Genomic DNA, 14,809 nt, shown 5'->3' on the forward strand with positions numbered 1-14,809 from the left:
CCCATCCTCTACAAAAGGCACTCTGGGACAAGGTAACAGGTAGGCAAATAAAACAATAAAAGGCCATCTCTACTGTCTTCCTGGCTGGCAGAGGAGCTGCTTTGCCTGCAGCCCAAAGCTGCAAGCAGCCCATGCTCAGAGAGGCAGCAAACACCTGCAGAGCACTGACCCAGTTCTGCACACGTGCACTTTTCCAAGCGGCTGATCCACATTCCAGCCATGTGTGCAAAGCCAGCAGCACGATGGGATGTGCAGGCCAAGGCCAGCAGCCTGCTCCCACAACCCAAGCACTTTGCTCAAAACTCTGTGGTCCTTGAAAATGTCCCCAGCTGGCTGCTGACCCTCACCCACCCTCCAGACAGGCACTGGACTTCCTCAGTAACCCCCAAGTAGCAGCAGAACTACAGAAGGGCTCTGAACTCAAGAGAACTCCAGTACTACAGGACATACAGGTGAAGAACATCAGAACAAGCCCAAGCTTGTCACTTGACCATCACATCATGAGCAGATGCAGGGAATTTCAGTGGTTTGATCAGAATCAGGACTAGCTCAAGGGAAATAAGATAGCACTGGCAAGGAAAAAGCAGAGTGGGACACATTTCATGGCAGAAGTGTTAGTGGTTCAAGTGACATGTGACCACAAGCAACAGAACCCTTGCCGTGTGCCTGCATGTGTGCAAATCTGTGTGTAACCACACTGAAGACTAGTGAAGACAAAGAGCATATTGCTCAGCCATGAAGCCTGCAGAGCCACAAAACTTTAGGGAAACGGGGAACACAGTCAGCCTGCAGCAGAAAAACACATAATTACAAAATCTTTTATCTGCCCAATCCATCTTCTGCTTATTTTAGAAGGCATCATCCAATTATCCAGTCTGATCTCTATATCACGAATGAGGAAGTTTTCTTCAGTTGCCCCACGTAAAGCCTGAGGCTTGCACTTGGCAACATCTTTGCCCAGAGAAGCATCTCAAAGAGGGGTGACAGCTCATTACTCCTTTGGCAGCATGTTCCAGCAGATTATCCTCAAAAGTAATATGCAAGACTGCTTTTCCTTATCTGAAGCCTTGATTTCAGATGCAGATACTGCTTCCTGTGCAGCTCTTCTTCCCCAGATTGAAGAGTGCTTTAGAATTACTATTTTCTCCCTAAAAATGTACTTATACATTAATCACCTTAGTGATTAGCTAAACAGACTGAGAACTTCAGTTTTGAGTGAAGCATGTTCTCCAGGCCTCAAATAATTTCTGCATCTATTTATTACACCCTCTTCAATTTTTAATATCCTTTTTAAAATACTGGCTGCTCAGTATTCTAGTGAACAAGTTTCTAGCCATACACAAGCTCTAGTTCTATTAGTTCTGCTCCAACTTTTCTGTGATTCTGCTTAAGCTGGCACTTAAACAGTATTTACATCACTGACAACAAACACTGGCCCAGCACAGGGAGCTCTGCTGGTTCTGTGGTGCTTCCAGCCACAGGGCACAATAACGTGACATGCTCCAGCACAGTCACTCCCCACAAAACCTGGTAGATCCACTGATGTGTGAAATTGAGCATACTAATCAGTAGTATAAGGTGATACTCCCTGTTGCGAACTAAGGTAGACTTTGAAGCCTGAGCAAACAGAGGAGTTCAATTACTGTTTGCCATGCTGTCCGCAGTAAGGAGTGGAGACTTGCCACGGCCAGTTATGATTATCCGATCTTCTCCCATAGGAAGGCACCTTGCATACCCATGAAGAAGGTGCCCAGTCCCTTGGCTCTGCCCACAGAGGAGAAGTTTGACCTCTCTTATGACTTCCCACAGCCAAGGCAGTCTGCCCAGGGCAGGCCCATGTCAAGCTGAGACTGAGAACAGGTAATACTGCTTTCTGTTTCCTGTCTTGTTCCTTACCTTTGTTAGCAACCTATCTCCCTAATGGATTGCAAATTTTTGAAAGGTACAGAAAAAGGTTTGCCTTTACAGTCAGCTGCCTTGGGGCACAGCAAGCCACAGAGCTTTTGGGTACAGGATTTCCACTGCTGTTCTGAACTGTCAAGCAGCCTTGCCCCCACTGGGATGCTATGAAGTGAGCCAGATTACAGCAATAGGAGCAAGTCAGATTTCAAACCTCTCCTGATCCTTCCTGAATACATCCCTGACCTCCCACAGAGACATCCACCTTGCTCACCTGGTACTCGCTCCAATCAATATTCAGAGATTGGGTCAGAGAGACTGGGATACTTAATGGAGCATCTACATAGTCCTGTAAAAAACCCAAACACAGTTGGTCAGAGAAAAGTCATGACTCAAAAGGACTGAGTTCCAAAAAAAAAACCAACAAGACAACAAATGCCAAATGGTGCACGAGAAGAAAACATCTCAGCAAAGCATCTTTGGATGCAAAATCCGGAAGACGTAAGAATAAACTCAGACTCTTGGAAGGACTAATGGACCAGAGGAGCTTTTACGTGCTCCCAACAGTGAAAGCTGGGCATATTAGTCTCTGAATTTCTGTAAGACTGCCCCACTCAACCATCCTCTCAGCAGGAGACAAAATATGAAGAAAAAACTGAGAACCAAGGCTATCAATAACGTCAGAATTCAAAACTGGGAGCAACCCATACCTTCCCTGAGAGGTCAAGCATCCTAGACTTCAGGATAATGATTCATTTATTTTATATATGAATTTTACAGTCAATAATTTAGTACATTCCATATCTGTCACGTTTGTCCTGTTGATTTCCTCCCTGTGATTAGAAATAGGCACATGACATACAGGCCATCACCGAGGAACTGGGAGGCAAGACTTAAACCCAGTAAAACACACAGCTCTCCATTTCATAACATCCATGTACCTGTTTCCAGTTAAATATGAGACCTTCAGCTGTATAATCCCGGTCTTTGTAGTCCTTAAAAAATTCACAGCCTGCAAGAAAAGGAGATAATGAACAAAGATTCAGCTAACTGGTATCTAACAAGTGAAGTGCCTGTGGGACTAGGAGTGCTGGCAGCCCCAGGCTCCAGAAATCCAAACCAATCAAAACGGCTGCCTGTGGGAAGAGAAGAGCAGTAAGCCTCAGTACACTGTGCAGCACGGCCTCCAGCAACAACAGCCCAGGGCACTTAGCAGTACAGACACTCACACAGCAAAGGGCAAACTCCAAATACCGCAAATGGGGAGCTTGAGGGACTGATTTATTTTTTCCTGAACAAAAGGTTTCAGCAAGGAGCTATGTTTTGCAGGGCCTTGGACTTTTGCACAGATCTAAGGCATCAGCTTGACATGCTGAGTGAGAAGGAACCACCAACAGAAGATGCTGGCAGAGCCCCGGGGAAAGCCAACTTTCACAGGGCATCTGCTGCAGGGAACAAGAAAGGGCTCTGTCAGAGGTGGCTTGATTTCTCTCTTGATTTAAGTCTTCTCTTTCAAACATGGGATTTACCTCATATGAAGGAAGGGGGTACATAACTACTTCCAAGCTGCCCCCCAAGCCCTCCCCTCCTGAAGTGTGTCCTTTGGCTCAGCTCTTCTCAAATAACTGTTTGAAGTCTCTGCTGCAAGCCGCAGTCACTTAGTCACAGCTGAGCAGCACCATTAGCACTGCAGCTGCCTGCAGGCTACAGAAAACACCTCTGCTAGTGTGCTGTGCCCACCCCACCCAGACAACCCTCTGCCAAACACAAAACATGGAGAGAGATTCCCACCCCGCAAGTCACAAGTAACTTCAATGGAAAAAAAAAATAAGAAAAGAATCTGTGCAAGGATAGGACTAATCCTCAAATATGCAGTCTGGACAGTCTGTCAGGACACAGTCTGTCAGTTGAGATTTAACTCCAATTAAACAATGATTTCATGCAAAGAATGGGGGATTATGGCATAAGTGTTGGCATCCACAAATACCAAAAGCTTCTACAGATACCCCATTTTAACTCAAGTCTTTCACTCCAGACAGTTCTTACTCTTCACTTGGTAAAATCTGTCTGGATGGCTGAGCCCAAAGAGTGGTGGTTAAATCCAATTGGAGTTAAATGGAGTTAATGGAGTTAAACCCAATTGGTATCTGGTCCCCAGGTTTTGTGGTGTTCCCCAGGTTCAGTATTGGGACCTATTTAATATCTTTACTGATGATCTGGATGAGTGATCAAGTGTCCCCTCTGCAAGGAGTGGAGTCACCAGCCCTGGAGGTTTTTAAAAGACAGGTACATGTGGCACTCAGGGATATAGTTTAGTGGGAGACTAGGCAGCATTGAGTTAACGATTGGACTCGATCTTAAAGCTCTTTTCCAACCACAACAATTCTATGACTCTGTGTGGACGCTGCCTTGCTCACCTAAGGCTATAGGATCTCAGAATAACTTCAGAAACAAATTACAAAACAGATTCTTTCAGTGCAACCCTGGAAACATCAATAAAAATGTATCAGGGCATTTGGCCAGTCACTAGAGGGGTTGCTGATCCTTAGATGTGTATGCCTTCGATTTAACAGAATGACAACATTTCCCCACGGACCAGCACTGCTGAAATCAGGCAACATCTGCAGGGAGTATTTGCAGTTTTATAAGGTTTGTCTCTATTGTGGCAGTGAAGAGCTGCTAAAAGAATGCAGCTGTCCCAGAGGGCAGAAGAGGAAGGACCATCACTGAATAATACTGCTTACCATATACAGATCCCTATACAGGAACAACACTGCAGCTTAACTCTACAGATTCACTTCTTCATTCCTTACAGCCCTACAGAAGACGTGTACACAGTCTTTCTCATGTTCTGGTGATCTGTGCAGCAGCAGCATGTATCTGTGCTATGTACTACAGAAACCAGTAATACCCTTATTTCTGTACACTTTGGCAACCTGCATGGCAAACTCGATAGAAATCTTCATGCATCTTCTCTGAATTGTCAATAATTTCCATATAAAAGGAAATATACCTTTAAAAAATCTTTAAGAGCAATCAAGGAAAAGTCTGGGTCTGGATCATCCACCAGAGTTTTGCTGGTTTTTGTTTTTTCTCCTCTCTCTTTCTTTGTGCACTAGGGAGAAAGAAGAGCCTGCAGGCAGACCTCAGGCACAGCAGCCTCGCATCTGATCCTGTCGCCAAGCCTGACATCAGCAGGCAGCAGGAATATTCAGTTCATCTCTAAGATGTGAGTGACCCAGCAGCGGTTGCTAGGCACAGGGATGGATACAGCCAGGGAGACAGGCTGCAAAGGGCTGCCTCTGTTGTACACTGCAGGCTCAGGTGAACTGTTCTGCAAGCACTGAGGATTTCTTACAGTGGAGCTCTGGAACACTAGACTAGAAATTATCCTTAAGAATTGGGTCTTTACATAACAAAGAACAAGATATATACTTTGCATCAAGTAGTAGTTTAGAGTTGCAGAGATGTCAAAGGCCATCTTAACCAGCTCCACCTCTGGGACTTTTCCTCTGTGCTTGAATTAATAAGGACTGCTGAGAAATTATTTTGCCATCTCAAAGAGTGCCTAATGCTGACTCACTGCCAGAGCACCCAGGTTCACTGCATTGTTCTCAGTTTAAAGGAGTTTTTCTCCAAAAGGAACATAGGAAACATTCAGCAAGTCACAGTCATTTACATATACACACACACATAGTTATTTCCCAGTCCCCAGAAACAGATTGTCACCTGTCCCTTGTGAATCCCTCTGGACATCATTCCTGTACCTGGATATGGGATGGAGAGAAGTGTGAAATCAGCATAACGTTGAGCTTTGTCCACCTTCTCAGAAGACGTCACACTGCACAGGACAAGAGGAGAAGAGCAAATATTTACAGAGTGTTTTTTGCACAGACACCAGCACCCAAAAATCTACCTGTTTCATCTCCCTGGGCTATGACTTGACTCAGCTGTGAGCAGGGGCAGAACTTACTTAACATATCCACATAAATAGGCACAGCCCAAAATCACTAAGGCTCTTCTCTAAGATAAGTCAGAGAAACAGCTCCCTCTGTTCCTATGCACAGAGGGCTCCATTGCTGTCTCCCTTATGAAGGGGTGCCTGTCTCATTACTATAAGCTCTACAGGCAAAAAGCTACTCGGACTGCAGAAGACGGATGAAAGCAACTATGTTGCCTATTGATACATGGTTTTAGGTCAGTTTTCTGTGGCCTAAAACCATGGGGTTTTCTTTACAGCATCAACTAACCTATCCTGCTGCACAATTCTTCCAGAAACTGCTCCCAGATTGCTGAGTGCACACCTGACAGCAATTCACATGTAAGGGCTACACTGGCTGCAAACCAATGCCTGCACAAAAACAAATGAACCCAGACTCACTTCAAGCCAAATTTCACCTTCTTGTTTTCCACCATCAGGTCACAGATGTATCGGACAGACAGGTATCGAAGCAGCTTGATGTCGTGCCCTCTGACCTTGTCAAACAGCTGGGAGTCTGCATTTCTGCAAGACAGAACAAGCAAGGTGAGCGTGGAAGACTGACCAAGGTGAGTCTGATTCTTCCCAGCTGAGCCACAGTTCTTCCCTGAACCACTCCTAGCCATAAGCAGCACAGCACGAGCCAAGTCAGACTCTGCAAATTGACACCGCAAGCTTTGTGCTCATGGTCCCTTCCCACATCTCACTCTGTTCTGCAACAAACACATAAGATACAACAAAATTTCTACAGCCTGGAGATGTACTTTTTGATGAAGTCAACACAGCCATGACCTTCAAATACATTTTTAATGGCTCTACATATTCCTGTCTCCAGCCCTTCCCTCTGAAAATAGATTAGCAAGCTTCAGCCAGGCATTAATACTCAAGACTCTTTTCCAAAAGTAAGAAATATAAGACCCTGAGCCTGGTGATGGGTCTCAAGCCTGTGCCCAACACCCAAACTAGAAAAGAGCAGAACTGAATGGCTGAGCCAGTCAGCAAACTCCCTTTTCCTCACCCCAATCATGCATACAAACCTAAGCGCAGAGTCTTCCTCGGAAATGTCTTCTGCATCTGCCCAAGCATCATCAGAACCTCCTGCAAGAAAGGCATTAAGAAGTGAAGCCTTTGTGAACCAACTTGATCCCCAATCCAACAAGATATGTATACAAACAAAAAGGTCATGGGCCTTCTCTTCACACCTAAGTGTGGTTCCCCACATTTCCTCTTCCTGAAAATCTTGTTTTCTAATGTAGCCCACACTTTCCTTGTCAGTGCAAAGTACCTGGGCAAGTCAAACCCATGACTGACAGCCAGAGGACACCCCAAAAATGGTATGCAGTGGTTTTTTAAAACAAGCTTCAGCTCACACACTACAGACACCCACTACTCCCCTGAAGAGCTTTCCCTAGAGTCCAGTATATCTCACCTTTAGCAGCATTGATTCCCAATGATTAGTCAAGCAACAGCAACTTCTAATCCTCTTCCCTCCATTATTCCCATCCCCAATGTTTGGGAATTGCTACTCTGAATCCTTTGGGATGCTTTTATTTGCCTATGTACTTCCTGTTAACTCACTCTTCAGTGACAAAAGAACTTGAGGCTGAAGTTCTTATGAGCTGTGGCACTGTCCTGTATACAGTGCTTGGAGAGGGACAAGCAGCCCATACTAGAGCTCCCACTGGTTTTGGGAAGAGCTTGGCCTCATGTGTAGGTCTCTGTCCCCGCAATGACTAGCCTTACCAGGCAGAGAGTGACAAATGGCTCCTCACTCACCAGAGAAGATATAGTTGTAGCCAGTGCGCCCATAGAGCTCTCCCCAGCCGGCCAGTGTGGCTGATCTGCAAATATGCTGAAGGAAGATTTTTTTATTAATCACACAGGCTCCAGGAGTCCTTCCCTTATCATGCCTATTTGATGTCAGGTTACATAGTAAGGGTTGGTATCTACAGCTATCACCTCTCAACTGTCTGCCCTACAACCCTGGTCCAGACTGAGTTCTCCAAACACAGCAAACTCCCAAGTGCCTTTATCTGTAGCTAGTTTTTGAATCATATTTTCATCTCCAATTCTCCAATGCATTAATACAGTCAGTTCCTGCCAAGTTAACAACACATGCTCTGTTAATACCCTGCTTGAGCCTTATTTCCACATTCCTCTGGATGAGATTATGGATGGTCCCAACATGACTCCAGGCAGTTCACTCCTGCAAAAAAGGTCAGCTGATGCAGCCCACAATGGCATCTGTTAAGCTAGATTAAAATTGTCACAGGTATGATTTTGCTATTCATACAGTGTTTCTAAATTCAACTAAGAAAACTGAATTAAGCTACTTAAATTCTAAATGAGACTATTCCTACAGGGCTTCAACACAGTTTAAGTAATTCACATGAAAATGAATCTAATTTCACTTTCTTACAGATCCCCTTGCAGACAAGCCCACACATTCATAAGACCATTTATGCAATCTTGCTTCCCAAGGGAACAGACAAAGGAAACTTCTCTAGAGAGAGGAAAGTTACTCAGAGAGCTGCTGGGAAGAGTAAGGGACAAACAGGGACAATAATTATCTTTCCCCTCTGAAATGCCAGTGCTACCTGCTACTACAGGCTGCCTGCTTGTACCTAAGCACAGATTTTTACACCATTTGGAAAAGTGACACGTGACTGAAGGCGTGGCTGCACAGTTCAAATGGCAGAGAGAAAGGTCATTTTCTCAGTAAAGACAGGTAACCCATGAAACTTTACCTTTCCCTTGTACAGAATGACTGGGCAAACAAAGCGTCCTCTACACCTGGCCATCTTGCTCCGGTTGATGAGGTCCTGCAGTTTGCCAACCTGCACAGTGCTCTCATACCTAGTGAGCAGAGATTCAGGTCAGTACACAGAGCATCTTCTCACACATCTTTCAGCACAGCCGCCACAGAAACCCTGGGTTGCAATCCCATCCCTTTCCTAGAAAGTTAGTAAGCATGAAAACACCTTGAGAATTGCTTCTGCTGCTGTACAACACATTTGGACACTTTTTTGGCTCCTTTTCTTGATTTTGAAAGACCAATGCACAGTACATGACGGCACCATCAGGAACTGGCAAGTATGAGCACCACCAGTAGGGTCTGCCACAGACTAACACCTGGATTACTAGAGAAGGACAGTCAGTGTCTACAAAAATGCATGTTCTGTTTGCCCTGCTATCACCTTTCCAATCAAAAGCAGCTCAGCACTACCATCACAGTGAATTCACTATCAGGGGGATAGTTTCGTAAGAAAAAAAGAAATATAATAGAAAATCAAATCTTGAGCACTCCATGATCCTCAAGCATTTGTGTTGCCAGGTAATTAAACAACTAAATCAGCTAGTAGGTTGAGCAGGGTACTTAGATTAATGTCAGCTGCCTCTGCAGAACTAGATTTTGTTTTGTTTTCTTGTTGAAGTCAAAATAGAATTGTGTTTCATACCAGGAGACATTTTGGAAATGTTAAAATCGCTCCAGTTTGTCTAAGTATCAGCCCACATTTGATAGGAATCCAAACTCACTTCTGAACTACAGAGACATCAAGGAGGAACTGTCAATGTAGAGAGGACTAGAGCTGGAATTGGAGAAGCATCCAGAGTGATATATTAGAAACCAGGTTAAGTCTGGACATAGAAAACTGCATGGCTATGCACCTGGAAACAATTAACAAGAATTTCCAGTTAGCCCTTTCCAGTAATGGAGCACAGTAGAAGAGGCAGATGAATTGCCTGATCTCTGGATGTTAATACATTATCAACATGGTAAATCTGAAAAAGGGGAAAAATAAGATCATGGGAAATTCCCTAGAGAGATGTAGAAGTACCAGCACTACTGTGCAGAGCACAGGCTCTCAGCTGAGATAAAGCATCTGATTCTAGTGACCCACCCCTGCCTGAAGAGGCACAGGAAGATGAGTAGGATGGCCAAGGGAGAGTCTATGCTGCAAGAGAAACCACCAGGGTCTGATGGAAAGGGCAGATGAAGATGAGCAGATGCACAGCAATATGAGCATCAGAGTACAACGGAGGAGGAGGAGAACTCAACAGTGGCCTAAGAACAAATTAATACCTTTACAATGGAGTTAAAGAAAGTTGCTGAACTTCAGAATCACTGAGAGTGTGGAGCAATGTACCAGCAGCTGCCATTCTGGGAGGGATTGAAAAAATTAACCTATTATTAAAATGGATATCAATATGTTTATGGAAAATATTATACAAGGTGGTGCCAGTAGAAGCTGGGAAACAATGGAAACAGAAAACAAGGCTTCCAAATACTCTTTTTTTTTTAATAGAAGGATTTGGTTCTCAGAATTCATAGTGGTGGTTTAAGTTTTTTCATGTTTTCCTGCATATACAATTATTTTGCTGTCCAGCTCCAAAGACCTTTGACATATACCAGAATTTAAAGAACAAAACCCCAAGCTAATCATCTTTAAACAGTGTGAACATGAGGGTGCTAATTGGAAAGGCAGGAAAATGTGAGCAAGTGTGAGAGTATAATAATGCCTTCAAGTATAATTCCAAACACCAAACTATTTTGAAACTCAAAAGATTCCATGCACAGATTTGGTTGCGGGGCTGTTTTTAAATGAATGCATGCAATTAAGAGATATATCCTGCACTCTGCTGCAGTTCCCTTTACAAAAGCAAATACAGAGGGAAACAAGAACTTAAATGCAGTGTTACCAAAATAGCTCCATGGCACTGCTTCCAATAAGATGAGAGTTAGCAAAAATGAAATATCTGAAAGATTAGAAATTATAAGAGAAGCACCTCTCTGGGAGCTGAGACAACAAGTTTCACTCACTGCATTCCCTGGAGAGGTTTCTGCAAATGAGTCTGAGCAGCCTGGCAGGAGCCCAGGACACAGAGTGAGTGGGAAGCCCTGCACCCTGCTGGGGACATGGAAGGATAAGCCCCTCTCCCAGGCACACCATGCCTGTTCCTTGGGAAGGCTGCACACACACTGGAGAGACCCGCTCTGCCATCAGTCATGGCTACAAATAAGGCTCTCAGAGCTTCTCATCTCAATAACCACCCTCAGTAATGCAAGAGATGAACGTGGTAAACAAACACAGTTGTATCAAGACTCCAGCAGAAAGGGGGAAGCTGCTCTGAAGAACAAGTGTAATGCTTTTACAGGAGCTAGTGATTAAATGCAGCATAAATAGGAGTAAAAGCAAAAGGTTCAAAACACACAGAATTTCTCCTGTACCTGCCTGGATTTCAGAGTACTGTTAGCAAACTTTGATCAGGCAAAGTCCTTCCTTCCCCCAGCTGCCCAGCTACAGAATGAACTGATTTGGGTTAAAAAATATCAATTTTTTGCTGCTTCTCCACATGGCTCCAGAAGCAGCTGTACTGACAGAAACGATGGTACAGCAAAGAGTTTGTACATGTCAAAACTTCTTCCAAAGCACCTCAGTATTCTCAGAGTTGAGAAGCTTCAAGTAGATCTTACCAGCTGATTAAAAACATTACAGAGATAAAACCAGAAGCCTTCAAGGCCAGGTTGGATGGGGCCCTCAGCAACCTGATCTAGTGGAAGTTATCCCTGCCCATGGCAGTAGGGGCTGGAATTGGATGATCTTTAAGATCCCTTCCAACTCAAACCATTCTATGGTTCCACAAGAGGCAGCCAAAGAGACTCAGTCCATGATGGAGTGTCCTGCTGACTGAAAGAGATTCTTTCCTTCCGTAACACAAGATGTGCAGGAGTCTCTATTTAATAATTATTCCATAGGAGTAAAATGATTAAACTAAAATCTGCATTTGTCTAAAAATTACTTGGCAGCTTTTACAGAAATCATCATGCTGAAATCAGGAGAGTGATGATGAAGTGTAGTCTGATTTTGTCACTCTCTTTCAGACAGTAAATCAAAACTTGCCAAGAATCAGCATAAATACAGTCAATTGTCACTGCTGGCTTGCAAAGGTCACAGAAGAAAATGGGGCACCAAGTATAAGTACCCTTGTTTTGAATACTTGTCAGAAAAATTAAGCATCCTTTCCTTTTGCAAGAGCAGGAAAAGCAGAAGCATTCAGTTTCTCTTCCCTAAAGCTTCCCCTAGTTACACTTAACAGCTTCAAACTTCCGTTTCCTGTTTTTTGCAGCAAGGGGTTTAATCTTTTCTAATCTCATCCAACTGTTAGGCAGAAACTCTCCCACCTGGTAGTCAGTTGTGGCTGGTTTCCAAAGACCCCCTCCTACAGCACCCAGCCTACGTGTCAGCACGGCAGCTGATGGTTTTCCTTCCTCAGGCAATGCAGCTGGACATGTGAGAAGGACTTGTTGACCCTCCTTTTGAACACATCACTCTTGTCATGGACACACAGACAAGACTGCAAAACTGCATTATGTTTTGTTGAAGGAAAAGCACAAATGAGAGGCTGTGGTTGGAGCTGGAAGGAGCAGCTCATACTCAGCCAGAAACAAGACCAACGTGATCCTGAGCTTGTGGGTCAAAGTCCAGAGATGTGTTGGCTCAAATGTGCACCAAACTGAACAAGTGTTTCCCTTTAGCTCACTGAACCTCATTGCCCACTGACCTGTTCACCACGGCAGGGAGAGACGAAATAACCTGGAACCTGGTCTGAAACAACAGAAATATGTGTCTAGGCTGTCTTGTTGGTCTAGCCCCTATCAGGCCCCCTGACCCGAGATGATTTGCAGACTAAAACTGCCTACATCAGAAGCCTCGCTGGAAGACCACAGATGCTTCATCAAGGCAGTGAGAGCATCACACAGGCTTACTCACAACCTTGAGCCCTCGGGCAGGCCGCAACACAACAATCACCAGGAGCCAACGCTGTGCTCAGGTTTGCTCCAGGGCCACATCAGCGGAGCTGGCGCTGCCCCGGAGCACCCCCGTTTCCTTCACAGCTCCCGAGTAACAGGTTTGGCTCGGCAGCTCTCCCCAAGGCGGCCCAAGAGCCCTGGCAGGAGCCCCACGGGAGCTCGGCAGCCCCGGCAGGCAGCGAGGGGAGTCCCGGGAGCGGCTGACACCACCGGCTATAATTAGCGCAGTGCAGCCCGCAGGGCTTCCCCAGGCCGGCGGGAGCCTCGGAGCGCCAGGCGCGGAAGCTCCCAGGGACAACAACTCCGCCGGGCGTCACCTGCACGGGACGGGACACGGGAACCGGGGGCCTTACGAGTCACGGCTGGCGCCGGCATCGCGCTCCAGGAGGACGATGTGCCGCGGATAGTGGGCGCAGACCTCGCCGTGCACGTTGGGGATCACGCTGTAGCGATAATCGCGGCCGAAGAGCTCCAGGCACCGCCGCTCGATCCGCTCCACCTGCGCAGAGCCACCGCTCAATGCCCGCCGCGCCGGTCCCCGCTCCCCGCGCCCCCCGAGCCCCGCTGCCCTCACCTTGGCAGCGGCGGCACCGCCGCCGTCCTTGGCGCGGTACTGTGCCCGGGAGAACTCCAGCAGCAGCTCGGCCAGGGAGCGGTCCCCGGAGCCCGCCGGGGGGCAGCCGCGGGCCGCCGCCGCCGCCATGCCCGCGCCGCTCACCGCCGCCTCGGGCCCATCGTCCCGCCCGCCGCTTCCGCCCGCCCGCGACGCGCCCCTTCCGCCCGCTCCCGGCGTCATCGGGGCGCGCCGCGCTCCGCCCCGGGGCACCGAGTCCCGCTCCGGGGGCACCGGGCTCTGCTTCGGCACCCGCAGAGAGACGCGGCAAACGCTGTCGGGCCTCGCCGAGTGGGTCCGACCGTGGCGCTGACGGGCGTGCCCAGGGCGCTGCCCTAAGGAAAGAACCCCGAGGCGGGTTTTAATTAAAGAAGCCCCTCCCAGACTATGCTCGCACTCACTGAGCCCGTGGCAGAGGGGCTGCGGGGGGAGCGGTATCGCTGCCCGGAGCACGGCTGAGGGCGGCACTGGCTCGTGTCCCCGGGCAGTGTCACGGAGCCAGCTCGGGCTGTGCCGAGGGTGACAGCACTGCCCGTGCCCAGCCGGAGGCACACGGCTCCTTGGCTCCTGCAGGGGAACACAATGTGTTTTTCATCTGCATTTGTCTGATTTGCAAATCAGCTGCGAATCTTCTCAAACAGTGAATGACAGCCGAGTTCAACTGCAGCTAACGCGGTGCATCTCGTTGCCTGAGAATGAAACTGGCCCGGCATGATTTGGTCTCTGCTGGGTTTGGGACCGCTGTGAGGCTGACAGGGCAGTGGCAGGATTGCGCAAGGGCACCTACCGGCGTTAAGAGTGCTGACAGCCTGTGTGACACTACTGGCATAGCCGTTTACCCCAGCCAGTCATCCACCACACCCAGCCTGGCGCACGTTGTGCACCCCAACCCTGTCACCACATCTGACCTGGCACAGCCGTGTACCTGGCCTCGCTCTGTCACAGAATTTGGGTCGACTCCTGCTGCCCCCGAGCGGGCGCATCCACAGTGGTGGCAACTTACTTGCTCGGTCCCCGCCAGGAGGGTGGGGAAGGTCTGCTGCCCGTCCGAGGGGCTACGCCGGCAGCCCGCAGGCCTCCCCGGGGCTCGTGAGGGGTGCGGGAGGATGGACGCTCTCCCTGCGGGCGCACTCCGGCCAAAGGCAGCCACGCGGGGACCTTCCAGCACTTATCGGAGCCATGCCACGGTGCTACCCCGGGCGGGGTCGGTCCGGGGAACGGTCCTGCCGGACCGAGGGAGAGGAATGGGCCCAGTGACCCGACCCGAGCCAAGCCGAGTGGATGCGAGCCGAACCGAGACGAGCCCGTCGCTCAGCCGAGCCCGAGGCGAGCGCAGCAGGAGGCGGCGGAGCGGTCCAATCCCCGGGGGGGGGGCTCGGAGGGTCTCGGTTCGGCTCGGGCTCGGCCGGGCTCTGGCCGGGCCGGGCTGGGCGGGACTGGACTGGGCCCGGCCGGGCTCGAGCCCGAGCTCGGCTGGGCTCGGCTCCGCAGTGGCGGGGGGGCG

General features: G+C 48.1%; 1 protein-coding gene across 2 annotated transcripts in view; it reads right to left on the bottom strand.

Annotated features, from left to right (window-relative positions):
• Positions 1-13,453, bottom strand: part of MTMR14 (myotubularin related protein 14) — a 31,134-nt gene extending 17,681 nt beyond the window's left edge. Inside the window, exons 1-9 of one of the 2 annotated variants that reach the window (XM_041462052.1) lie at positions 13,267-13,453; positions 13,046-13,191; positions 8,626-8,734; positions 7,655-7,730; positions 6,916-6,976; positions 6,281-6,403; positions 5,667-5,740; positions 2,841-2,911; positions 2,174-2,248 (exon numbers count right to left, since the gene is read on the bottom strand). In XM_041462052.1, the coding sequence (XP_041317986.1) occupies positions 2,174-2,248; positions 2,841-2,911; positions 5,667-5,740; positions 6,281-6,403; positions 6,916-6,976; positions 7,655-7,730; positions 8,626-8,734; positions 13,046-13,191; positions 13,267-13,395 (864 nt within the window). In that variant the 5' untranslated portion in view covers positions 13,396-13,453. The remainder of the gene's footprint in view (positions 1-2,173; positions 2,249-2,840; positions 2,912-5,666; positions 5,741-6,280; positions 6,404-6,915; positions 6,977-7,654; positions 7,731-8,625; positions 8,735-13,045; positions 13,192-13,266) is intronic. The other variant, XM_041462061.1, reaches the window with a different exon arrangement.
• Positions 13,454-14,809: the final 1,356 nt, after the last annotated feature.

This window comes from Pyrgilauda ruficollis, unplaced genomic scaffold, assembly GCF_017590135.1.
Source record: "Pyrgilauda ruficollis isolate IOZ18807 unplaced genomic scaffold, ASM1759013v1 scaffold10, whole genome shotgun sequence".
NCBI classification, from domain to species: domain Eukaryota; kingdom Metazoa; phylum Chordata; class Aves; order Passeriformes; family Passeridae; genus Pyrgilauda; species Pyrgilauda ruficollis.